Source organism: Spermophilus citellus (genome assembly GCF_964194105.1).
Source record: "Spermophilus citellus genome assembly, chromosome: 2".
NCBI lineage: Eukaryota > Metazoa > Chordata > Mammalia > Rodentia > Sciuridae > Spermophilus > Spermophilus citellus.
In genome coordinates, this window is record NC_138183.1 from 34,350,806 (window position 1) to 34,376,618 (window position 25,813).

Sequence of the window (25,813 nt, forward strand, 5' to 3'; positions counted from 1 at the left end):
GGCTAGAGGCTTTGTGATCACAATCCCTGGGCAGCCCTGGGGTCAGTGCAGAGGAGGGGGACAAAAAAGAGGTAATGTTTTGGCTCTTCTGCTGGGGACCTGCCCCAGCCACAGTCCCAGGCCACCCAGGTGATCTTGCCCTCTGTCCTGTGCTTTTCCAGCTGCTGCAGATGTTCTATCGGCAACAGGAGGAGATCCGAAGGCTCCGCGAGCTGGTGACCCAGCGGGAAGTCCAAGCCAAGCAGTTGGAACTAGAGATCAAAAACTTGCGCATGAGCTCAGCGTAGTTCTGAGCAGAGGCCTCTGCCATCCTGGCCCTCAGGGACGCCACTTGGCTCTGTGGGGAGGTCCAGAACCAAACCACAAGTCCCCCAAGAACAACCACTATTTCTATATTTTTTACCAGAAAACAAAACTCTCAGTCACTGAAGGAGATTCCAGTAGGACGTGGTGCCGTTTCCTATTTGCCTTCTCGCAGCAGTTTCTGCACTGACTGTTTTTAGATGTTCTGTTGAATTCTGCTTCTGAGGTCCACGTGGAGCTGTGACTTCTCAAGGGGAAAGAACACTGCAGGAAGTTAGAGCTGGTAGAAGTGGGGAGGCCAGGCTGCCTATCATCTCGTGTAGAATGGGGGGAAACGGAGGCAGAAGGGCAGTGTCCCCACTCACCCCATCCCAACTGACACATGCTTCATATGTTGGACTATAGAATCCATAATTCTGCTACTCAAAAAAAAAAAAGTTTAGAAGTTTGAAAACCTGGCCCAACTCATTCTTTGAAAAGTGAGGAAACTGAGGCTGAGAGAGAGGCAGGTGAGGCTGGGCTGAGCACCTGGGTCTCCTGGGTGAGTCTTTCTGCTGTTTCTGGCCCTGTGCACTTCTCAGCCCCCAGGACAGTGAATATGTTGGGTCTGGCCTCACCTGGGCCTTGACTGACTTGGTGACCTCTTGCAAAGTCCTTCTTTCTCTGGTCTCAGTTTCTCCATCTTAAGAAGGGGGGGGGGGACTCTGGATGAGCTCCCTCCACAGGATCTGCCACCAGAGACCTTGAACTTGAGGAAAACCACAGGTGGGGCCTGGGTTTGCTGCAGAAACTCACACTGACCAAGGGGTCAAGTTTAAGGTCAGGGAAATGAATCAAGATTTAGCCCAATTCTAGAACTCAGACAGGCAGTCAAACCTTCCTTTCCAGCCTGCATCAGATGGATGTGAGTAGACCCGGTCTCCTATGTGGGGATGCAGACCTCAGAGCTGTGTCCTTGACTGCTGGCTACAAAGCGCCTCCTGCAGGAGAATGTAGGCAAAAGAGCCCCCACTCCCCAGGAGGCAGTGGGTCCCCAGCACGGGGTACCAGCAGAGCCCTGTGGTCACTCACCGATGGCAGTTTCCAGAGAGGGATGAATGCACTAGGTAAAAAGTAGGACCACAGATGACCCTGAAGTTCCCTTCTGGCCCAAAAAGTCTTCTGCATCATCCCTCTTTTGTGAATCTGTTTCCTGGGTCAATTCAGCAGCCAAGCCAGACTGGGAATGATGAGGAATAAAACCCATTCCTCCTTCCCCAAGAAAAGTGGACATCACATTGGGTGACTGGAGCTCAGATGGGGACAGCAGGAGCTCCCAGCCTGGTAGGCAGCCCTGTACATTAGAATCCCCTTGACAGCATTCAGGAAATGCAGATGCCCAGGACTCACCTGGATCCACTGAAGCCAACTCTCGTGAAGGGCCTGGCCCTCTGCATAAGCTGCCCAGGTGATTCTGCAATTCAGTGGACTAGTCTGTCAGTACCTATTTGCTGTAAAGATGAGAATAGTGAGTGCCAGACAGGAGCCTGGGAATCAGTGCTGATGGTCATCTCACACCCCCACCCCCACTAGCTAAGGCTGATGTCCCCATTAGCACACACCAGAGATCCACGGTCCTTGTCTTATCTCCATTTCCTCAGTTACTGAGACTCACTCCCAGCCAAAGCAACAGCCAAGCTTGCCTTACCGTGCCGCAGAGCAAAAAGCCAAGTCCCAGGCATTGTCAGGAAAGTAGGGTCCCTGGATGGAGTAACCCCATGCACTTCATTTGTGGCCACACTTTACAGTTTACACAGCCCCTTGTCCACTCACTGGCACGTGCTACTGGAACACAGGTCTGTGAGTATTATAATCCCCCTGCTCAGAAGGGAAGACCTAGCCTCAGAGAAGTGAAAACCTCATGTCCAAGGTCATTGGCTGCCAAGCTGGAGGTGTGTGGGGGGTGCATCCAGAGAGAGAGCTTCTGAACATGACTGCCAGGTGCCATCCCTTCCCAGCCCCCTTCCCCCCAGGGACCCAGACCTCCCACTCAAAAGCAGGAGACAGGCAGCTTTGAACAAACTCTTTTTCTTTTCTTTTTTTTTTTTAACATTTAGAATAAATTATTTAAATTATTTCACAGCAAGGGAGAGGGATAGATAATTTTTATCCGATATTTTTTAGAACCATCTTTTTTAAAAACTTTTTTTTTTTATGTTCTTGAGCTGATGGAGCAGAACATGCCCAGCACTGGACATGTCCTGCACTTGGACAGTCTCCTTACTGCAGACCCCGGGAGCCCCCTTTCTGTTGACTCAGGAACTTTCCGAGGGTGAGGACAGTACAGGGAGATAAAATTTGGCTGGTGTCCATCTTAGCTCTATAATAATTGTGCTTCCTGGGACAAAAGTTGAGAACCATCATAGAGGAAATAGGAAGTCAGAAATCAATCTATGCTTTTAATATGAAACCGTGCCTGAAACAGTTTGAATGATTGTTTTAATGTTTCTGAAATTCCTTGTACCTTTGTAATAAAAAAATAAAAAAAGAAGTAAAAGTGAAAATAGATACGGAATTGTGCAATGGAAAGAATGTAACAAAATAAACATCTGGCTATAGACAGTTTAATACACGCAGCTTTTCCCTTCTTGATTTGTTTCACTAATGCCAAGTAAGCAACTACTTTACAGCCAGAAACAGGGCTAGGAAACAGGGCAGGTCCTAACACACAGACCCCCTTCTCTTTGGAAGTGGCTAGGAGTATGGAGAGGGGCCAAGATGAGGGCAGTGCTGGTTGTTCTGGGAGGAGAAGCTGGGTAGGCTTCCTAGAGGAGGTGACAGGCCTTAACCCAAAGTTAATAAGCAGGAAAGAGGACATTTGGGGAGCTGAATGGAACTCCAAGCAGTGAAAAAAAAAATGCAAGTCCCCCAGTCTGGAATCAAGCAAATGGTCGAGCATCAATATGGCAGGGCCCAAGGGTCTTAAAAACCAAGGACCTTATAAATTTTAGCCTGAGGATAACTGATCTTGGCCAAAAAGCCAAGAAGCGATTCTTTAAATTGTGGAAAGGGGCTCTCCCAGCAAAAAGGCACAAGAGTATAAAGGAAAGAGTGGGTGATGCTCACTGTCCGGAAAGGCCACCCAACTTCGGTCAGGAGGGAAGCCCATTTTCTTCCAGTCACTTAGCCCAATAGGAGCGAGCCCGGCTTTCCGCGGTGGCCACCTGCGGTCCAGGGCAGGCACAGGAAGTACCCAGCTGGCGGGAGGATGCAGGGAGGCAGAGTCCTCGGCTCCGCCAGATGGTGCCGCAGCTTCGCAGCCGCCCAGCGCCTGCCCAGCCTCCGCCCCGCCCTGGACCCCGCCAGGTTTCGATTCCGTGGGAGCCGCGCGGTTCCGCGCTGCGGGGGCGCGAATGGAGGGCGCTGGGGCGCAGAACACGACCCCCGGGGGGCTAGGCTGTGCGGAGCCCGAGGAGGCGCGCGTCTGGCTTTGCTCGGAACATAGCGACCGCCCCGCGGAGCTCTTCTGTCGCCGCTGCCGCCGATGCGTGTGCGCGCTGTGCCCAGTGCTGGGCGCGCACCGCGGCCACCCGGTGGGCCTGGCGCTGGAGGAGGCGGCCCACGTGCAGGTGGGGAGCGCGGGTGCAGGTGGGGAGCGCGCAGCGCGCGGGGAGGGGGCCGAACCCCTGAGTAACGGACAAGGAGAGCGCGTGCCTGAGGTCCCACTGTCAGTTCCCTGTTAGGAGCTGGAAACGTGAAGATGGCCCCAGAGGTCATCGAGGGGATAGACCTAAGAACCGGAGACTGAGGCCCGAGGAAGGGCAAAAGTGATCCAAGGCCACCTGGTCAGCTTCAAAAGAGGTGGGTTTAGGAGTGGGAACTGGGGAGCCCAGGCTGGTACCCAGATGTCCTTGGCCTTGACCACCATGATGGTCCACCCCACTACCGTGGGCTATTAGAAAAGCTACTTTTTAGTTAACAGAAGTGAACCCCATCTACCCACAGATGGCAAACACCCACACAGAAAGCCACCCAACTGTGAATTGTACCATTGCTCTAGAAGTGGCCTCAATGGCCCCTCTACCTCCCTGGGTGTGCCTCTCTTCCCTGTATGCTTTGCAGCTCCACAACCCAAGCCAGCTGTTACTAGTATTAGTCATTTATTAATAACAAAAGGAATGCTCCAGGACCTAGGGACAGACCTTGAATTCAGTCCTCCACCAGCCTATAGCCCCCACCCCAGGGAGATGCTTTTCATCCTGAATCCCTCACTCTGATGTAACACTGTTAATGGCCAGGGTCTCAGGACTCCTGTGCCAGCCCTGCTCTGGACTTGTTTTGTGGCTCTGGTCAAATCCCTCATCTCTGGACTCCCTGAAGATCTGCCTAGCTCTCCAGTCTCTACAGACCTAGTTCTACCATGTCCATCCCAAAGAAGTCCTCTGTGAGGAGCCCTGCCCTTCGAGAACTTTTTCCCTACACAGCATGACTTAACACCACCACACTGTGACAATCTTGGCATTCCAAGGTGAAACTGGACCCACTGGGGGGGGGGGGGCTGACTGGTGGAGTCCTGGGTTCAAGGCCTGCCTGAGCCTTCCTGTTGGTCTCTATAAAATGGCTGTAATAATAATACTTGCTCCCCAGAGCTATGTTATTCAGAGTTAAGAAGGCTGCTTTCCAGAGATACAGTGCTCCATTTGTTCACCTGCCTGACCACCTTTCTTTGCACACCCATGTTGCATCCACACATCTACACACTCACCTACCTGTCCATCATCCATCCATCCATCACATCTATCCATACCTTGTGCCATAGGTGTGTCAAGTCATTGATCCTATTCTTCTCTAACCTGGAGGAGTTCCTGACTGGTTGAGGGAAGACAGAGGGTGACAATACAGTGTGATAAGCCCAAGGTAGTGGTGAGAACCAGATGGAAGAGAACTGGAGGCACAATGCCCCAGAAGATTTCTTGGGGAAGGCGTCATTGGAAGTGACCTTGAAGGATGGATCAGATCCCAAGACACCTGGGTCTGGAGGAAACAGGCACCTGGAGGTTGGGGGTGTTCTTGACCCACAATGGACAGGACCAGGGTGCAAGGGCACCTGCCTGTCATCCCAGCAACTTGGAAGTCTGAAGCAGGAGGATTGTAAAATTGAGGCCAGCCAGGGCAACTTAGTGAGCCCCTGTCTCAAAAAATAAAAAGGGCAGGAGATATAGCTCAGTGGTAGAGCACTCGCCTAGTATGTGTGAGACCCAGCGTTCAATCCCCAGTACCAAAAGAAAAAAGCAACAAAGAAGGAAAAAATAGCAATTTCGAAAAGCAGAGCTGGGCCAGGTAGGAGGAGCGGTCCAGCCCTGAGTGATACCTTATGCGGCCTCTAAGGATCAGTGTGGCCCAAGTCTCAGCTCATCCTCCAATTTGCCACCAGACTTGGGGCGAGTCACCTCACCTTCCAGTTCTCAGATACCTCTGCTGACAAAGAGCACAGGAGTGAATAGAGATAAGGATCTGTTATCTGAAAAGGGACAGAGATTTGAATTTTTTCCCTTAATTCTCTCACCTACAGAAACTCATCCAAGAATGTTTACAGCAACTGGAGACCAAGAAGCAGCATCAAGTTGGCAACATCACCCAGATAGAAGATGCAGCCAAGAAGCTCAAGGCAAGTGGACGCTTCTTCCCTCTTCCAGTGGGGCTATCCACATTTCCCCTCAGACGTGAGTGTCCCCTAGTATGGCATCAGGGGAAATAAAGACCAATCTTAAAGGGGCAGTCAGGGTGGGTGGGCCTGGAGCTGACGGACAAATTCAATGCAGAACCATGAAGTGGGCATGCAAGTGAGGGCCCTGAGACTGCCGCATCATCAGCCACGAGGAGAATCTGCCTGGGCCAGTGCCCCAGCCCTACCTCCTGCCACCGCCAAGGCGCCATCTTGTAGCAGCTGCTCTTCTCTCCTGGGGCTTCTAGACCTCCACCTCCCACACCCCAAATTGCCTTAAATAGAGCAAAATGCAGTCTACTAGTTGGGCGCAGTGGCACACACCTGTAATCCCAGCGGCTTGGGAAGCTGAGGCAGGAGGATCATGAGTTCAAAGCCAGCTGCTCAGCAGCTTAGCAAGGCCCTAAGCAACTTAGTGAGACCCTGTCTCTAAATTTATAAAAAGGAGGGGGTGGTGCTGGGAGTGTGGCTGAGTGGTTAAGTGCCCCTGGGTACAATTCCAGTACCAATAAAAATTCAGCTTACTGAACATACAAATCTCTCTTAAGGTCTCTCTGCCATGAACGAAATTAAATAAGGTATACACATATTGTATAAATACATACTTCTTCATGCTTTCCCTTTCATACAATGTGTATTTTCTGTATCTATTTCCTTATTTTTTTATTGGCTCTGGGGATTGTGCCCAGGGTGCTGCTCTCCACTGAGCTACATCCCCAGCCTTTTTTATTCTTTTATTTTGAGGCAGGACTACACTCAGTTGCCCAGGCTGGCCTCAAACTTGTGAATGTCCTTCCTCAGCCCCCAGGTAGCTGGAATCCCAGGCCTGTGCCTCTGTGCCCAGCTGTACAACCTTTACTTAAATGGATTCTTTTGAGGGTTTTGGGCACAAAGTTGGGTCTGACACTGTGAGTTGCCACTTTGACTATGAAAAAGTGGTCGCCTCTTTAGGCGCCTTCTGTGAGAACTCAGGTGGGTCCTTGTTCCCCTGGGCCTCAGGGCTCCCTCCTCACAGTGAGGGCTGGGATGGGGGATGCCCTACAGGGTCCCGCCTCACAGAGGCCTGGCCCCGCTGACTGACCCACACAAGGCAGAGGGGAAGACTGGCTCTGGCCGGGGGAGCCGCTGGCACCAGCTCTTCCCAAGCCAGGCCCACAGTAGCGTGGAGCAGGGCCTGGAAACCACAGCATGCTAAGGCCATGAAGAGGCCTCCATCTTTGCCTGACCTCTGTTATCTGCCAGGTGTCTACATGCCCCAGTGTGATGAGACCTTTGTGGCTCACACTTATGGCCTCTGTTTAATTATTAATAGTGTCCCTCACGTCTCCAAAAGCAGGACTCTGGGCTCAGGAAGATACGACTGTTCAAAAGAACTTGGAAAATGAAAGTTGGCAAGTTGGAAAGTACCTCCCTGCAGAGGGTGGGGGAGGCGCCCGGCTGTTCGTCCTGAAGACGTCAGCCACGGGGCAGGTCCGCTGCCTGCAGATCCCTCAGCAGATACGGTTTGGGGGTCCCTAGGGAAAGACATAGGACCCTCGTGGAGGGCCTAAGGGCTGTGGAGGTTCCAGCAACTTTTTGATTTAAAATGATCATAGAGGGGCTGGGGATGTGGCTCAAGCGGTAGTGCGCTCGCCTGGCATGCGTGCGGCCTGGGTTCGATCCTCAGCACCACATACCAACAAAGATGTTGTGTCCGCCGAGAACTAAAAAATAAATATTAAAAATTCTCTCTCTCTCTCTCTCTCTCTCTCTCTCTCTCTCTCTCTCTCCTCTCTCACTCTCTCTTTAAAAAAAAAAAAAATAAATAAATAAATAAATAAATAAATAAAATGATCATAGATCCAAAGGAAAGTGCAAAGATAGTACACAGAAGTTTCGTGTACCTCCTCCTAGTTTGCCCCCAAGAATTGTGTACCTCTTACATAGCTATAGTGTAATATCAGAATCAGAAAATATTTATGTCCATTTCCCCGGGCTGGCCTTGAACCCCTGAGCTCCTGCCTGGCCAACCTGTAGCTGGGGTTGCATGCTGCCAATGTCGGTGTTAAAGGCTGTATATTCCATTGTTTGTATATTCCATGATTCATTAAGCCATTTTCTGCATGTCGAACAGTTAGATTTTACCTGGTTTTCCCCTAGTGCAAAAACAGTAGTGCAGAGAACATATTTTGGCCCCTTGATTTGCCTCCTTTGAGATAGGATCCTAGAAGGGACACATTGCAATAGGCACAGCATGTGTGAGAAACCTAAGGCATCCTGTGGAGTTGCGGCTGATGTGGTTTGTGGCAGAGAGGTTGGGGCAACCACGCCTCCTGCAGTGGCAAATGAGGGGAAAGACCATTCGCATGGAAACAGCCTTGTAAACAGATCAATAAAGTTTGTGCAAGGTCCAGAGTCTGTTGTACAGAAGCCAGTGACCGGGACTAATCACCCACTCCCTTTTTAGGGCACAATTGAGAAGGACTTGGTCATTAATCCCCAGTCAACACCCATTTATGATCACATCCTTGTTAATAGGCTTCCCCCATCATGGCACCTTAGGGGCCAATATATCCAGGTGCAGGGAAAATCTAACACCCGCCTGCAATCCTCTCTACTCAAATGGGAATAGATGACACTACATCTCTTCTATGTTCTTCTTCCCGGTTTCTTCCAAATTTTCTTTTTTTTTTTTTCAGTACTGATGATTGAACCCAGGGCTTCGTACATGCTAAACAAGTACTCTAACACTGAGCTACATCCCCAGTCCTTTTTCTTATTTTTAAATTTTGAGACAACTCTGGCCTAAAATTTGTGATATTCCTGCCTCAGTCTCCCCAGTAGCTGGGATTATAAGATAATGAATGCCACCACACCTAGCCTGAATCTTCCAAATTTTCTGCAGTAAGCTTTTGATTCTTTTAAAAATTATAAGAAAGTGTGTGTGTGTGTGTGTGTGTGTGTGTGTGTGATTTTTTAAATTGATTACTATCAAATCCAGATATAGGCTAGGGATTTAGAATGTGCATAGGCTAGCTAGGCACAGTGGCACACATCTATAATACCAACTGTTCAGGAGGCTGAGGCAGGAGGACGGCAAGTTTGAGCCCAGCCTGGGCAATTTAATAAGATCCTGTTTTATATTTCAAAATAAAATATAAAAAGGGCTGGGATGTAGATCACTGGCAGAGCACTTGCATAGCATGTGTGAAGCCCAGAGTTCAACCCTCAGTACAGAATAAAAAAAAAAGAAGAACTTAGGCTGTCAGAGCCAAAGGCCATTCTAGATGAGGCTCAAGGCTGGGTATGGTGGCAGGAGCCTATTGTCCAGGCTACTCAGGAGGCTGAGATAGGAGGATCATTTGAGCCCAGGAGTTGGAAGCCAGCCTAGTCAACAAAACAAAAAGCGAGGAAATAATTTCTCACTGGTCACATGTCGAGGTGGGACCTGGGCTAGAGCTGCATCCACCAAGTGTACCCAGACAAAAACCACTCTGAGGGGTCCAGCAGAGGGATGTCCCAGGGAACTATGGCTCAATCATGGAAGAGACCAAGAAGTCAACCAGAGGTCATGAGACACCCCAGCCCCTGGGCCAGTGTTAGCAGAGTACAGGGGCCAGGGCCCCAGGGCAGAAGCTAGAACCAGACCAGGCCTGCCCTGGGGGAGCTGGAGGACGAAAGGGACTCAGGGAGAGCCTGCCCTGGTGAAGGGGTGCTGGGGCAGCCCCCTTGCCTCACGCTCTGGTCTCCCTCTAGCTCCTCTCTCTATAACCAAACCGTGGAGGAGGATTTTGGAAATTCAGCCTGCAGGGCTCAGCCCTCTGCCCTACAGAACAAAGCAGAAAGTACCTGAGCAGGGTGCAGGGGTACTCGCCTGTCATCCCAGCAGCTCAGGAGGCTGAAGCAGGAGGATCACAAATTCAAAGCCAGCCTCAGAAACTTAGCAAGGCCCTAAGCAACTCAGTGAGACCCTGTCTCTAAATAAAATTAAAAAAGGGCTGTGGATGTGGCTCAGTGGTTGAGAGCCGCTGGGTTCAATCCCAGTACCAAAAAAAAAAGATGTGGACCTGAGATACACGGGCCCAGGCTGGCATGCGACACAGTAACTGCTGGAGGCTGAACTCAATAGCCTCAGATCCTACTCTGGGACCCACCAAAGCTGCAGGAATGGAATCAGAGCATGCAGGCAGGGGACCAAGGGGGTGACACGAGCCAGCCTTCGCCAGATTGGAAATGGAAAGATGAGGACCCTGTGAGGTCTTGCTGTTGATGCTGATGTCACTGGTCTCCCCTGTTGGCCCTGGCTACCCCTCCTCGGGACAGCCACAGCCACCATATCACAGTCCTGGGGGCCCCAAAGCTCATGTGGCCTGGGCAGGGTTGGAGAGCCTGGCTCCCTTCCCAGGTGGCACAGCCCAGGAGAGGTGCCCCGCAGGGCTGTCCAGTGTCATACTGAGTTTTCAGGAAGCTGCTCTTTGCATCCTCCTCACAGTCCCCTCACTCTCCATGGGACCCCAAGATGGATTCACATAGTGGACAGCTCTCCATGGACAAAACCCCCTGCCCTTCCCTGACCCAGGGCTCCGTGGTTGGTCTTCCTCTTTCTCAGAATCCTAAGGCTCCTCTCAGCTGGACCCCTTCAGGCTCTTACGGCCACCAGCTGCACCCAGCTGTGTCCAAACCCCAGCCAGTTCGACCTGGGGTCCAGTTCCATTTTGAATCCCTGTGGCCCAAACCAGCACTTCCTTGTTTCATTATCAGCACTCTCCTCCCCCTCCCCTCCCCTGTCTTAGCTGTGTTGTGTAACCAGCCCTAGCTGCTTAGACAGGAAGTCTTCTGCGGTTTTTTTTTTTTTTTTTTCTTTTTGGCACTGGGGATTGAACTTGGACACTCAATCACTGAGCCCCATCCCCAGCCCTATTTTTTAATTTTATTTAGAGACAGAGTCTCACCGAGTTACTTAGCTCCTTGCTTTTGCTGAGGCTGGCTTTGAACTCTTGATCCTCCTGCCTCAGCCTCCCTAGCTGCTGGGATTACAGGCATGCACCACCTCACCCAGCTCTTCTGGTGTCTTTAATCGTTCCTCCTGCATTGGGTGTGGTGTCATGAAGCCTCTTCTGTGTATTGCTCTTGACTAAGGCACTGCTTGGCACAGCTTGGTTAGGAGGAGACACCTGCCTCTTGTTTATTACGTTGCCTCCAGCATGTTCATCTCTCCAGGGTTTGGAACACATTTTCTTTCCTTCCCTTGGTCATTCAGTGAAGATGTATTCATGTTTAGGTGCATGGACCTACTGCAACTTTGTTATCAGGGCCAGCAATGCAGACCAAGCCCCCGCCATCCTAAAGCCAATTGAATCCATGAGGTCTTTGGGATGAGCTAGCCCCAGAAGCCAAGCACCGCCTAAAGAACCATAGAGGAAACCCAGCTGGGGAGCTCATCTCCTGGGTCTTGCCAAACCACACAGTAGTCCCACTAAGAAGAGAACATGGGGAGCCTGCCCCAAGCCCGGCCAGGTATAGGGGTCCTTCTGCTACGTGGATTACACAGATGTTTGGGCTGAGGAAAGGAGCTGGCCTATGGTTTTGGAGTTTTTTTCCCAATTGATTTCAATTTTATTATTTCATAAGTGAAATAATAAAGTGAGAGCCTGTCATTCCTACCTCTCCAATCCCACCCCTCCTTCCAGACAGGACCTCTGCTAACATTTTCATTGCACTAGTAAACATACACAGGGAGGTGTCCTTATGCAGTGTTTGCTATGTTTTATGTAAGTGGGATTATTGTGCATATGTTATTTGGACACTTGCTCCTTGCCACCAAGCCAGGACACATAGCTCTACTGTGTTCTTCATGTGTATATATTTTATGGTGGTAAAATATACGTAACATAAAATCAGCCAGTTTTAAGTGTTCATTCCTGGGTGGTAGTTACATTCACAAGGTTGTACAACATCACCCCAAATAGAAACTCTGAAACCATTGAACAGTCACTTCCCACTCCTCCTCCCCCAGCCCCTGGTAACCTCTGCTCTGCTTCCTGTCTCTGTGTTGCCTATTCTAGGCATTTTGTGTAAATGCAATCATAACATTATTTGTTCTTTTGTGGCTGGTTTATTTCACTTAGGAAAATGTCTTGGAGGTTCATCCATGTGGTAACATATGTGAGAACAATGCATTCTTTTTCATTATTATAAATTATTTCGCCGTATGAATGTAGCATAACTTACATAAGTAACATACATGCATGTCCCATATTGGAAACTGCACCCAACTTCTCCGGACTCCATGGATAATGCTATAGTGAGAATCACATGGTTGTGACGCTCATGTGAGCACATTTTGTAGGATCAGTTCCTATAAGGGGAAAAATGGTGTCTTTAGAGTAATGAATCTTCCCAATCAGGGATATGGTTTTTTTTTTAGATATTTTATTGATTTTTTAAAAAAATAAATGACAGTGGATGCATTACATTTCTTATTACACATACAGAGCACAATTTTCCGTATCTCTGGTTGTATATAAAGTATGTTCACATCAATTCGTGTCTTCATGCATGCACTTTGGATGATGGTGTCCATCACATCCCACCATCATTGCTAGCCCCCTGCCCCTTCCCTTCCTTCCCACCCTCTGCCCTAGCTAGAGCTCATCTTTTCCTCCCATGCTATGGTTTTTTTCTTCCATGCAGTTGGAAGGTTTTTCTTTCAGTACAGTTTTATTCTTTTCTTTATCTAGGTGCTGGGAATCAAGCTCAGGGCCTTGCAGATAACTGGGCAAGTGCTCTGCCACTGAGCTCCACTCCCAGACCATTTCCCTTACTGTTAAGTTTATTTTTAGATATTTTGCTGTTTTCCTCCTTACTTTAAAAAGCATCTTTATTAGCTGGGCACAATGGCGCACACCTGAAATCCCAGCAGCTCCAGAGGCTGAGGCGGGAGGATTGGGGGTTCAAGGCCAGCCTCAGCAGTGAGGCCCTAAGCCTCACAGCAAGACTCTGTCTCTAAACAAAATATAAAAAAAGGTTTGGGGATGTGGCTCAGTGGTTAAGCACCACTGGGTTCAATACTCGGTCCCAAAGCAAGACAAAAAAGCATCTTTATTTCTCCATGCACTTTCGGATGGGTGCTGGCCAGTACTTACACAAGTTTTAATTATTATGAGTTGATCTTGTATCTGCCACTTTACTAAACTTAGTTTGTAGGCATTATAAGTTTTTTTTTTCAATGTCAATTATTCTGGAAATCTTGATTGGCAAACAACCTATCATCTGCAACTGGTTTTCTTTTTAGGTTCACGCAGAGTCAAGTAAAACCTGGCTGATGGACAAATTCACTGAACTCAGATTACTACTTGATGAAGAGGAAATGCTGGCCAAAAAATTCATTGATAAAAACCTGCAGGGGGCCCTCCAGGTGTACAGGGAGCAAGTGGAGTCTTGCAGGAAGCAGATTGACGTCATGGGCAGTCTCTCCAGCAGGGTCTGGGGTATCAGCCAGGAGCCCAACCCTGTTCAACTGCTGCAGGTAATGCTGGGGTCTCTGCTCGTGCTGCTGCCACATGCCACCCCATTCCACCTCGGCTGTTATGGCCCTGAGCACAGTGTTCCTGTAACATGTAAAGGGCATGGAGATCTGCTTGTCAGCATGTGGAATTTCTTGCTCTTGCACGAGTGTGCAGAGAGTGCATGTTGTCAGGAAGATGGTAGACATCTTGGACTAATTAAATAGTATCAGCAAACACCATCTTCGAGGGCTTTGGTGTTCTAAGCATTTTTTGTATCTCAGCTCTGATAGTTACTACAACTCTACAAAGTGGACTTCTCATCCCATTTTTGCAAATGAGAATTTGGGGCTCATGGAGGTGAAGTGGGCTCACATAGCTGCCAGATGGCAGAGCTGGGATCATACCCAGATGTATCTTAACCAATCCAATCCACAAGGCAGTGTTTTTTTGGTTTTGTTTTGTTTTTGTTGTTGTTTGATTTTTCTTTTACTGTACTGGGAATTGAACCCAGGGATGCTCTAACACTAAGCTACATCCCCAGCCCTTTTTAATATTTTATTTAGAGACAGGGTCTCCTGAATTGCATGCATTGGCTGATCTGGAACTTGTGACCCTCCTGCCTCACCTCCGGAGTTTCTAGGAAGATAGGTGTGATCCACCACAACAGCTACTCAGCCCTTTTTTTTTTTTTTTCATTTTTGTTTTGAGACAGTCGTCCAGGTTGGCCTTGAACTTGCAATCCTTCTGCCTCAGCCTCCCAAGTAGTTGAGATTACAGGTGTGCACACAGTGCCTGGCTCTGCTTAGAGTGTTAAGACACCTCTCCTGAGGAGATTCTGGTATCGTAAAACACAGCTTCGGGGCTTTGGCATCGCTTTCTTCCATTTTCTTGTGCCACAGCTCCTGGTTTTGACCATTCGTCATCCCTCTCTCCTGTTCATTTGTTTATGTATTCCTCCAGTACACACTGAGCCGGGCCATCTGCAGAACGTGAGGAGCTCACAGTGGGGCAGAGAGACATGCTAAGAAACAGATGTATGCAAAGCAGCTCAAGCAAGTTAGCAAAAGTATGCCCAAGAAATGATCTGACTCTCTATGGGGGTGGGGCCAGGTCAGGGAAGACTTCTAGGAGGAGGCCGCTGTAGAGGGGGGTGTGGAAAAATGAGTAGGTGTTTACAGAGGGACAATTCAGAGAAGACATCCGGGCAGGAAGGAAATATGGACCCATGAGAACCTGGCAGGCTGGAGAACTACCTAGGGTGGCCTGGCTTGAGGAGGGGCAGGTGTAAGGCAGGTGGTATTGAGAGATGGAGCTAGGTCAGGAGGTCAGGGTCAGTTCATGAAGGGCCTCATGTGCCAAGCCAGAAGTTTAGACTTTGTCCTGTAAAGAGATGGCAGCCAGGGGCATGTTTGGAACTGAGGAATGAAAGCGTTGGCTTGGGCATGTTACTTAGGTGACGGGGTGGGAATGGACTGGGGTCCCTCCAAGGCCGGAGGCTGGGCGGGGTGCTGGAGGGGAGACCACGGGGTCCAGGGGAGAAATGAAGGTGGCCGGGACCCAGGTAGGGGTAGTAGGGTGGGAAGGACAGGTTCAGAGATGCAACAGGAGTGGAGTTTGGAAGAGGAGGGTGAGGATGGATCCAAGGTGGTACTTGGGTTTCCTGCTTGAGAAATGGCGGCTGGGTTAGGTGGGGATTTTTCTCTGAGTCTACAAAGGCGAAAGTCAGAGGTGCTCAATTTCACTCATTTAATTCATCATAACAGATCTGTTGAGAATCTACTGTGTATCAGGTCCCATCAGACATGGATGCTTGAGTTACCAGATGGTAGCGTTTTGTCCTCTATTGGGGACAAAACTGGGGAGCTCTACCCCACCTACATGCCCTTTGGGCCAGCCTCCCACCTTCTCGGGGCTGCTTCCTGGATTTTCTGCTTGTGTTCTGTCCCCTGGCCAGCTCTAAGTGGAACCTTAGCCCTGGTTCCCACCAAAATGAGTATGGACCCTTGCCTTCTTCGGCCAGGTGATACTGGAGGCCTCCCTCAGCCCCCTCCCAACACATAGGCTCCCGCCAGGTGGGGCACCCATCCACCCAGGCCTTGTGGGGTAGCTCAGCCTGCCAGCCAAGGCCTGCTCACCTGGGGCCATCTCCCTCCTTGCCCAGGACAACCCTTTTGAAACCTGAGAATACAGGCTCGTAATCGTAGTATAGGAATATAACGGTTTAAAGCAAGGAAAGAGTTGATGAGCCAAGAGAGGTGGGGCATGCCTGTGACCCCAGCTACTCCTAGGCTGAGGTAGGTCTTGAATCGCAAGTTCAAGACCAGCCTGAGCAACTTAATGAGACCCTATGTCAAGATAAAAAGGGCTGAGGATGTAATTTGGTGGCACATGTCCCTGGGTTGGGCTGGGCCACAAAAACAACAACAGAGAGTTTATGAAGGAGTATGAGGTCACCCACAGGACCTCCAGGAGGACCAGAGAGTCAGAAGGAAAGACCAGGCCACAGGGAGTTTTATGCCCGTGTAGACCCCACCATGCTTCTGCTGGGCAAGACCTCAGGCCTCCAGCGCCACTGTCCCTGAGAGTCACATGCCACCATCATTACCTCCCCCTCACTTCCAAATCCTGGACTTGAGTTGGTAGGATCTCATCACACGCCTGTGCCCTGGTGCAAAGAGGGCTGGGAAGAGGGAGTTTTCTGGCTTCCACTTAGCAAAGCCACACAGCTAAGACAGCTGTCAGCTGGAAAACAGACACATGCCCTCTGTGGTGGCCACAACCCCCGCAGTCATCTCTCCAACTGAACCTTCCAGGGTCCTCAGTTTCCCTCCTGGGACATGGTCTCCTGCTCTATCCTTTGGACAAGCCCAAAAATGGACTCTTCCTTCAGGAAGACTGGCCTCTCTTTCTGGGGCCCTGTGCCTGAGGTAGACCCCTGTTAAGTGTCTCCAGGCTGAAGCCTCATAGGGAGGGACCCCAGAGATGGAGAGCACTTAAGGCCAGGTAGTCACTGGCTCCTGCCTCTGTTCCTCAAAGCTAGTGTGGGGGAGGCCTCAGAGCACTGGGAAGGGAGGGAGGGACTCCGCAGCACCAGCCCTGAAATGACCTCCGCATGCCTTCCACTCAGGCCCGTAGGCTGTCTGTGTGGCGCTGCTCTGGGGACACGGCCTGGGCTAGCCAGGGTGCTGGGGTAAGCTGGGGTCTGGTGCCTGGTCTGGGCTTGTTCCTGGGTGCCGCAATGGAGGCTGGGATGCCGCCTGCAACCTCCAGCATTGCCCTGACCCCTGTGCCACCCACACAGGCCTACACAGCCACTGAGCAGGAGATGAAGCAGCACATGAGCCTCGGGGAGCTGAGCCACCCTGTGCCCCTGTCCTTCGAGCCCATCAAGAGTCTCTTTAAGAGCCTTGTGGAAGCCATGCAGAGTACGTTTCAGACACCACTAGACGTTCGCCTGAAGGAAAGTAAGTCACCATGTGACCAACTTTGAGTCCTTAACTCCCAAGTGCCCTGTCACCCAGAGACAACTGCAAGGGTTGCCACCCTAAATCGTGTCTCCCTCTCACACAGGCCCTTGTCTGGGCAGGCAAGGGCTCCTGGGCCTGGTGCCCAGCCCCCACTTATGACTCCGACATCTCCTCCTACCCTTCCCAAGATGGTGTCTGCCTGCCTCTCCCCAGCCACAGGGCTCTGCTCTGTCCCAACCGTTCCTGCAACCCTGTCACATCTCAGGTTTGCCCACTCTGGGCTCCCAGCAGGGTGGCCAGCTCTCACTCCTCTCCCCTTCTTCTCTGCGACCCATGTCCTTCCTGGGGTGTTGATGAGATAGATTCAGGGCCTCACAAATGCCTGAAGGGCAGAGACCACTTTGGGTGCAGCTCCAAGGTCCCCACAGGGCCTGGCACAAACCAGGTACTTAGAGGTCCTTTCCTGACTCCTTCAGTCACTCACCGCTGTGATGCTTTGCTCAGAATGCTGACAGAACCCTACTATGTGGCAGGCCCAAAGGGCCCATGACATAGCCCGTGCTTTTGTAGTAAAAGAAGGAAGGTCCCATTTTCTGAAATGGGAAGGGGCCCTTAGGATTGGAGGGAAGGACTGTTTGGACCTACTGGGTGTGAGAGGTTTGAGCTACCATGTGCTGATCTCACACAGGTAATAGGATGGATGGTTCTAGAGTTCTAGAGGTTGGCCTCCCACAACCATCGCAGGCCATGAATGAGTGCCCTGAGAGCGATGGGTAGGCAGAGGTGCCTCTGAGGAGATGGTCTGGGGAGGTGGTGAACTCACCAAGGTGCCCCCCTGAATGCTCTTGAAGGGACAGCCTCCCGCCCTTTTTCTTAGAACTGGATCCTTCCCAGGACTCAGCTCTAATGGTTTGGCATCAACCTCCACCTGGAGGCTGCCTCCCATCCCAGAGTGCTGCACTCAGGAGCTCATCTACTCTAGGGCTCTCCATGGCCTGCCCCCGCCAGCTGCTTGTGGTCCTGGAGCATCTGGGTCACTGTGAATTTGCATTTCCTATTCCAGTTGCGTCTCCCAGGAGGGGAGAGTGTGCAAATCTTTTTTGTGTGTGGATCTGTGCTGCTCGCAGAGCTCTAGGCGATCATTTCTCACTCTTCATTTCAGACATCAACTGCCAGCTCTCAGGCTCCTCCAGCACCACACTTGGAACCCTGCTGAAAATGAGCCCCTCACCAGAGAGATCGCTCTTCTTAAAATGTAAGACCCCAAGAGTGGAGAGAGGGTGGAGGGGATGGGAAGGACAGGTGCAGGGGGGAAGAGCAATGAGAGCCCCCCCCCCCCGTCTTCTGTTAAAGAGACCCAACTTGTGTTTTGCTTTTTTTCAAGAACTTTTATTAGTAGTCTTTTAATAATAGATGTTCATTGTAGAAAAATTAGAAAACATAGGATATTACTGAAAATCTTTCCCATATTTAACTAGTATGATTTGTCCTTTTACCTTTTTTATTTTGCATAGCTAGTGTACATATAATGATGTAACACGGTATCATACTATACACATTCTTTTATAGTCTGTGTTTTCATTTACTGATATATTGTGAATATCTCTGTTCCCTTAAAAATTAAGGGTAAGAGGCCGGGATGTAGCTCACAGGTAGTGTGTTTGCCTAGCATACAAAGGCCCCTGGGATTGATCCCCAGCACTGAAAGAAAAAAATAGTAGGAAGAAAATAATAGAGGCAAATCCTGCCAGGAGGGGGGTGGGTGGGAGGAGAATAGAAGTTCAGTGGATTAGAGAAAGAGGAATGAATGGAAGGGAGGGGAGACAGGAAAAAGAAAGACAGTGGAATGACTCTGACTACTTCCCTATGTACATATATGAATACACGAAAGTAACTCTCACTATCATATACATCCACAAGACTGGGGTCCTAATTAGAATAAGATATAATTATATTGTATAGTTATATCAAAGTGGACTTTACTGTCATGTGTAACTAAAAAGAACATATAAAATTTTAAAAAATAAAAAAAAAAAGAGAGAGAGAGACTGAGGCCATAGCTCAGTGGCAAAGTGCTTGCCTAGCATGTGTGAGGCACTAGGTTGGATCCTTAGCACAACATAAAAATGAGACAAATAAAATAAAGGCACGCTGTCCATCTACAACTACCAAAAAAAAATTAAAATAAATAAATAAATAAAAGAAAATTATAGAGGCAAATCTTGAAGAAAATCAGAAAATATAGGTGTACAAAGGAAAACAACTACCTCTCCCAGAAATAAATGCTGCTAATATTTTTATCTATTTTTTTCAGACATTACAAAACATAGATATGTGGGTATTTTCAATTGAAGGCATATTCTTTCATATTTTATATTCTATTATATTCTTTTAACATAACAGTATAGCTTAAATACTTTTCTATTTCAATAATACATTATTATTCATGAATGGATCACATTTAACCATTCTCATATTGCTGAACATTTAGAGAGGTTTACATTTTCAATCCATTTTGTTCATTTTTGTTGAATTGATTAATGAGTGGATGAATATGCCTTAGCTTATTTTCTGATTATTTTTTAGGAATAATTTCTCAAAGAATTACTGAACATACATTTTTTCTTTCTTTCTCTATTTATTTTGGTACTGAGGATTGAACCTAGGGCATTTAATCATTGAACCACTTATCCAGCCCATTTTTATTTTTTATTCTGAGACAGGGTCTCACTAAGTTGCTTAAGGCCTCGCCAATTTGCCAAGGCTGATTTTGAACTTGTGATTCTCCTGCCTCAGCCTCTGGAGCCGCTGGGGAGAAAATGAAATTTTAAAAATACACTATTTTCAGTAACATTTTATTTAAAAGTAGGAATGAATCTAACAGTTGATATGTAAAACCTCTCCACAGAAAACTCTAAAAACATTACTAAAGAATTTAAAGACAGCTTAAATAAATGGAAGGATAGATCATGCTTATGCATCAAGATAGTGTTATTTTCTGTACTACAAACTTGGTGACTTAAAACAACACAAATTTGGGGCTGGAGTGGTAGCTCAGTGGTAGAGCACTTGCTGGCATGCCAGCGGACTTGGGTTCCATCCCCAGCAGTGTCCCCTACCCCAATGCCTTAAGTTACCCACAGTGACTTAGGTCTGGGCCAGTGTTGGAGCCCAGATCAAAATCCCCCTCACCAGCAACCAGGCAAGTCTAAAATGGTCCCTACTAACCCTTCAGGCCAGGATTTCAACCTGGGAGATTTGACTGTTATCTCAGGGTAAGGATCAGCAGGTGACTTGCTAAGCAACCAAAGGTATTTTTCCTTATTACAGTTCCGTATCTACAGTTCCGTAGAATGTAAGTGCAACAAAATCACTGGCAAAATCAAGGCTGGGCTTCTTTCTGGGGAAGACCCAGCCCCTTGCCTTTTTCCTGTCACTAGAGACTGCCTGAATTCCTTGGCTCATAGCCATTCTTTCCATCTTCAAAGTTAGCAAGTATCCATCTTTCTGCCCCTCCTGTGAGCACATCTCCGTCCAACTCTGCCTCCCTTTCGGCTTTAATTAATATGGGGCTGGGGTTGTGGCTCAGCCGTAGAGGGCTCGCCTAGCTCGTGCGAGGAGCTGGGTTCGATCCTCAGCAACACCTAACAATAAATAAAGATGTTGTGTCCAACTACAAGTAAAATAAATAGATAAATAACCAACCCAATTCCTGTAATTGACTACATTGTCCCACCTAGATGGTGCCCACTGATTTCTCCACCGCGCCCTGCAAAATGCTCTCTTTAGAGTATCTGATGTGGTAAAGTGTTCATCGATGTATCAGTAAATTTTAAAAATCAGATTACGTAAGAGCATGTGGAGTATGATACCAATATTAAGAAAAACTAAACGTCAAGTTAAGGACAGAAAAAGATTGGAAGGACACACACCCAGTGTTAACAGTGATGGGATTCTTTTTAATAAATTTTTAGAGACTGGCGGTAAATTCCAAGGTACAAAATTCAAACATTAAAAAGGATCTATACGGTAAAATTATCTCTCCTTCCCCTTCCTCCAGCCGCTGAGGAAATTGGGGTAAAGGGTGGCTTTCCCTCGCGCCTTCGGCAATTGCCCTGCTCACCTGCGTGGTGCGGGGGCGTGTCCGGAGATGACCCCGCCCACCACGCGTATCCGTGTCCCCGCCCCCCACAGACGCGCGCACGCCCACGCTGGATCCGGACACGATGCACGCGCGCCTGCGCCTCTCCGCCGACGGCCTGACGGTGCGCAGCAGCCTGCTGGGCCGCCTGGGACCGACTCCCGCGAGGCGCTTCGACGCGCTGTGGCAGGTGCTGGGTCGCGACTGCTTCGCCGCCGGCCGCCACTACTGGGAAGTGGACCTGCAGGAGGCGGGCTCCGGCTGGTGGGTGGGCGCCGCCTACCCGTCCCTGCGGCGCCGCGGGGCCTCGGCCGCTGCCCGCCTGGGCTGCAACCGCCAGTCCTGGTGCCTCAAGCGCTTCGACTTGGAATACTGGGCCTTCCACGATTGCCAGCGCAGTCGCCTGAGGCCCCGCGATGACCCCGACCGGCTGGGCGTCTTCCTGGACTACGAGGCCGGCGTCCTCGCCTTCTACGACGTGACGGGCGGCATGAGCCACCTGCACACCTTCCGCGCGGTCTTCCAGGAGCCGCTGTACCCGGCCCTGCGGCTCTGGGAAGGGGCCATCAGCATCCCCCGGCTTCCCTAGGGACCCACCGCGCAGTGAGCCCCAGGCGCGCTTGTCCCTGGCGTGGCTGGTTTGCTTTCTAAGACCTTCTCCCGGGCCCAGCGCTCCCCCACCAGTGGGTTGTTTTGAACCTCTTCCCGGGCTAGTTTCAAACGTGTCCCCAACACTGCTGCTGCCCTTTCCCCCACCACCATGGCTTCCGCTACACTACTTTCAGTGCAGATTTCTGAAGGGGACGTACCCGTACCCACAAGTGAGCTTCAGCATTCTGGCTTTGTCAGTGCAGTTGTGCTCAGCCAGAGAACCGTCTTCATACAGCGCCTAGACCCTCCTGGCACAGAGTAAGCACACAGTAAATACCCGCCTGAGAGTCGCACAGCGGTGGCTCTTCTGTTCCTTAAGCTCCTTTGATCTGCCTGCTCTCCACCTACTTCAGCTTGTCCTCCTCACCTCCCTTCAGAGCAACTGCAAGGGCTTTTTACTTCCATGTCTGAACCCTCTCTCATTTTCATCTTCTAAACCTAAAACTAGAGGGATCTGCCTAGAACTCCCAAGAACTACAAAAATGAAAAACAAAACTCACCTTCCCTTAGCATTCAAGGCTTTTCTAGTCTGCCCTCCTTGGCTTAGCCTCATGCAGGTCCTGTTGCTCTTTTCAAAGAGGCTCCAGTCGGAACTGTCAGTTCTGCCTCTGCCTCTGTGCCACCCTACCCCACCCCCACCCCACCCCACATGGTGCAGGAAAAGCCTTTCTTCTCTTTGCCTGTCTGTCTTCTCAGCCCACAATAATCTCTCTTACTGTAAAGTCCACACATCTGGGACCTGTCTTTCCAGCTTGACTGGAAGCTTTCTAAGGGCAGCTGTGTCCTAAACCCACCCTGACCTGAAAAGTTTACAAAGTCCCTTTCCTCCCAGGCAATGAATGAATGACCAGCAGGCTGCTACCACTCACTCAGAATGGCCAAGCTGGGAGGACCTCATAGATCAACCTGACCTCATTGTACATTTGGGGAGACAGCTTCTGAAAGCAAGAGCTGCCTTAAGTTACCCACAGTAACTTAGGTTTGGCTAGTCTTGGAGCCCAGATCAAAAACCCCCTCACCAGCAACCAGGCAAGTCTAAAATGGTCCTTACCTAACCCTTCAGGCCAGGATTTCAACCTGGGAGATTTGGCTGTTATCTCAGGGGAAAGACCAGCAGGTGACTTGCTAAGCAACCACAGGTATTTTTCCCAATTGTCTTAGGAGAAAAACTGGGATTTGGGTAGTTGTAGATATGCTCCACATAGATTGCTTAACTCAGATTGTGACCAAGGAAACCCCCCAAACCCATTTTTTTTTAAATAAAGTGACCAAGAGAAAAGGCCAAAGGGCCAGGCCCTCAGAGGCCAGCTCCTCCAGCAGAGAAAGGTGGCATCTTCCCAGGGCCCGCACCTGTTTTGGAGCTCAGCATTCTGACCTGTCAGTTCCCTTGCTGGTTTTGAAGCTCTGATGGCGCTAAAGCGTATTCTCTCGCTTTTCATTTGGGGATGCAGTACCTGATCCCCTTGTGGTTTAAACAGACTGTATGCATTCATTAGTTTGAACCATATAAAATAGTCAAGTTCCAATGATTTGGGGCTTTAAAATGGTACTTTATATAGCAATATAAGTTTACTACAAGGCAGAAGGAATCAAAGTGCCTTCAGTTCTAACCAAATAATTGAAACCTCCACCTGAATAGATGACTAAGCACTGTGTTCTAGAAATCTTGAGTAAAGAGAAAACTGAAATAGGGAATGGCCCAAGGCTGAATTCTGACAGGCAGACAACATTCCTGACAGATGTGTACTTCACATTTCCACCCAACCCTGGAGACCAGCATGTCTTCCCAGACCCACCGCTGCAGGGGCAAAGCCATGACAGCCCTCAGATTTGCCTTGCAACTCGTCTCATATAGTGTGGAGGGCAGCAGTTAGTTACCCCATTTATACATGGCAAAAATAGAATGAGTTAGTTGCTCAAAGTCACAGAACTAGTGTTGGAGTATGGGGGTCTGGGCTCCTGTCCATCAGGACGTACTGTTCAGGGTGGATGCAGCTGGTCACTCCAGCTCCTCTGTTGTTGATCTGACTGTGATGCTTTGCTCTCACCTGGTTCTATGTGGGACCTGAATCTGCCTTTGGATTGCATTCCTTGGGTTGAGATGAGGCTTTCAACCTCGAGGGGACTTGTTTTGAGAGCTTGGGATTTAGGTAGCAGAGAGAGAGATGAACTATAAAGCAGGAGAACAGCTATGAGCCAAGGCCCATACTATGAGAAAACTGCAGCAGTAGCCCATAATCAACCACGTGATCTTGGACCATTTTACTTGCCATAGCCCTTTCTGTAAAAGGGGATAATGACCCGAACTACCAACGAGTCAAGGTTATGAAATTGCCTTAAAAATTGTGCAGTGCTACATCATGCTAGGATTTATTAGCACTTCCCCTGGGAATTTATTGTGCCCCTGCTGCAGTGCTGAGACAGGCCCAGCCACTATGTGGCAGCAGCGGGAGCCTCCTGGATACTCTCAGCACAGGAATGAAGCTTTCCTTGGGGTCCACATCCATAAGGGTGATCATGTGCCTAAATCTCTTCCAGAATTAAATTTGTAGAAATTTCCTTATTGATGTAGCAAATTGCTTACAGTTTATTCCCCTGTGGTTCTGAAGATCCAATCCAGATCCTCTCACAAATGCCAGGCAAGCACTCTACTGCTGAGCTACACCCCAGCCCAGTGGATATTTTTAAATGACAGCAATTTTCTAATGTGGTTTGTTTTAATAATGTATATTTTTTTCTTGGCCCTGAGGATCAAACCCAGGACCTGACACATGCTAGGCGAGTGTTTAACCACTGAGTTACAGTGGTTTTGTTTAATAAAATCTGAAGTTTGTCACTTGCAACTGTGTTCTTCATTGGGAGGCCTGGACAGGCCCTGGCTCACTTCCTGTCCCCTTCACAACCTACTTGTGGTCATCAGCTGGTCCTTGATTGAACATCTCCAGTGATGGGGAGCCTACCCCTCCTGAAGTTAACTCACTAAGTTCTTGCTTCCATGGAAAAAAACCCCAACTCCCAGCTGTTCCTACCCCAGATATTATGCAGCTTTTGATGTCTTCATGACCATCCTTTATCCTTTAGCAACACGGAAGCCATTTGTGGTCACTTAACGGTTTTTGGAGATTTCAGGGACCCTCTTTTCCTATGGTATCTCTTCTATCTATGATTCCACTTTGTCAGTGACATCAGCTGGTGGGGGTGCAGCCTAGCAGAGGGCACACAGAGGTGGCACTGCAGAGCCCAGGCCTGGTATGCCAAGGCACCCTGTGTCCTGATGAGAATGCTGCATAAGAAGGGGAGTGAGCATGAGAGCAGGGGCCCAGGTCTGAGTCTGCCATGACCTGCCCAGCGGGGCAGACCTTTAAGCCTGTCCTTCTCTCCCATATGCCACTCCTGCTAATGCATTCCTCGGGCACACTATGGGCATTTTCCAAAACCTGTGCACATGGGTCCTCCCTCAGTCACTACACAGCCTGCAAGCCTGAACTACAGCGCCACCTCTTTTGGGAGGCTTCCCAACCAGTGCCCCTCTCCCACCATGCTCCTGTCTCAGCTCCCATGACTCTTGTCTACATCTTAGCAATTCTTACACATAGGGCACTGTCTGTTAAGGGGTGGGGAACTCTCAGGACTACATGCTGCTTGTGGGTCTGCACATTCCGCTGGTAGGTGCTCAGGGATATCTTCTAGACCTGAGCTTCCCAATTGGAACTGGCTAGAGGTGTGCCCAGATGTTAATCCATCAGCCCTCGGGTATCCTGGTAAAGCATGAAGTACCTTTTAAGCAGCTGTTACTGGTTGCTGGCAACCTCATACTAACCTGCATGTATCCACACATGCTGTCATTTTCTCTGCATGCTATGATGGGAAGCATAGTCTCGACAGAGGCCCTTCTCCATTCTCTCCAACACATGATACAGCCCTCAGAAGGCAGGGAATTGAGTCTTTGTGACCTTAGAAGCTCTTCATTTCTCAGTTGCCATCAATTCCTCCCCTTTGGAGAATCCAGTTTGGGGTAACAGAACCACCTGGATCTTTCTGCCATTCCAGGCTGTCAGAG

The 25,813-nt window shown here is 49.4% G+C and overlaps 2 protein-coding genes across 2 annotated transcripts in view; both read left to right on the forward strand.

Moving 5' to 3' along the window:
- The window catches only part of CORO2A (coronin 2A), a 50,845-nt gene extending 50,121 nt beyond the window's left edge, over positions 1 to 724 (forward strand). The window contains exon 12 of the mRNA XM_081279753.1: positions 162 to 724. Within this exon, the coding sequence (XP_081135879.1) occupies positions 162 to 287 (126 nt within the window). The 3' untranslated portion in view covers positions 288 to 724. The remainder of the gene's footprint in view (positions 1 to 161) is intronic.
- Positions 725 to 3,647: 2,923 nt separating this feature from the next.
- On the forward strand, positions 3,648 to 24,525 carry TRIM14 (tripartite motif containing 14). The gene is made up of 6 exons (XM_081282188.1): positions 3,648 to 3,911; positions 5,855 to 5,950; positions 13,281 to 13,514; positions 16,796 to 16,958; positions 18,124 to 18,216; positions 21,156 to 24,525. Exons 1-6 carry the CDS (start codon positions 3,696 to 3,698, stop codon positions 21,689 to 21,691), a joined length of 1,338 nt encoding a protein of 445 aa, XP_081138314.1. The 5' UTR covers positions 3,648 to 3,695; the 3' UTR covers positions 21,692 to 24,525.
- The last annotated feature ends 1,288 nt before the right edge of the window (positions 24,526 to 25,813 follow it).

What these genes read in the sequence shown, in the direction of transcription:
- TRIM14 (XM_081282188.1), top strand. Translation starts at nt 3,696, where the DNA reads ATGGAGGGCGCTGGGGCGCAGAACACGACCCCCGGGGGGCTAGGCTGT. An exon ending in AGGAGGCGGCCCACGTGCAG is followed by an intron (nt 3,912 to 5,854) that starts GTGGGGAGCGCG and finishes TCTCACCTACAG; the next exon opens with AAACTCATCCAAGAATGTTT. An exon ending in GAGATCGCTCTTCTTAAAAT is followed by an intron (nt 18,217 to 21,155) that starts GTAAGACCCCAA and finishes CGCCCCCCACAG; the next exon opens with ACGCGCGCACGCCCACGCTG.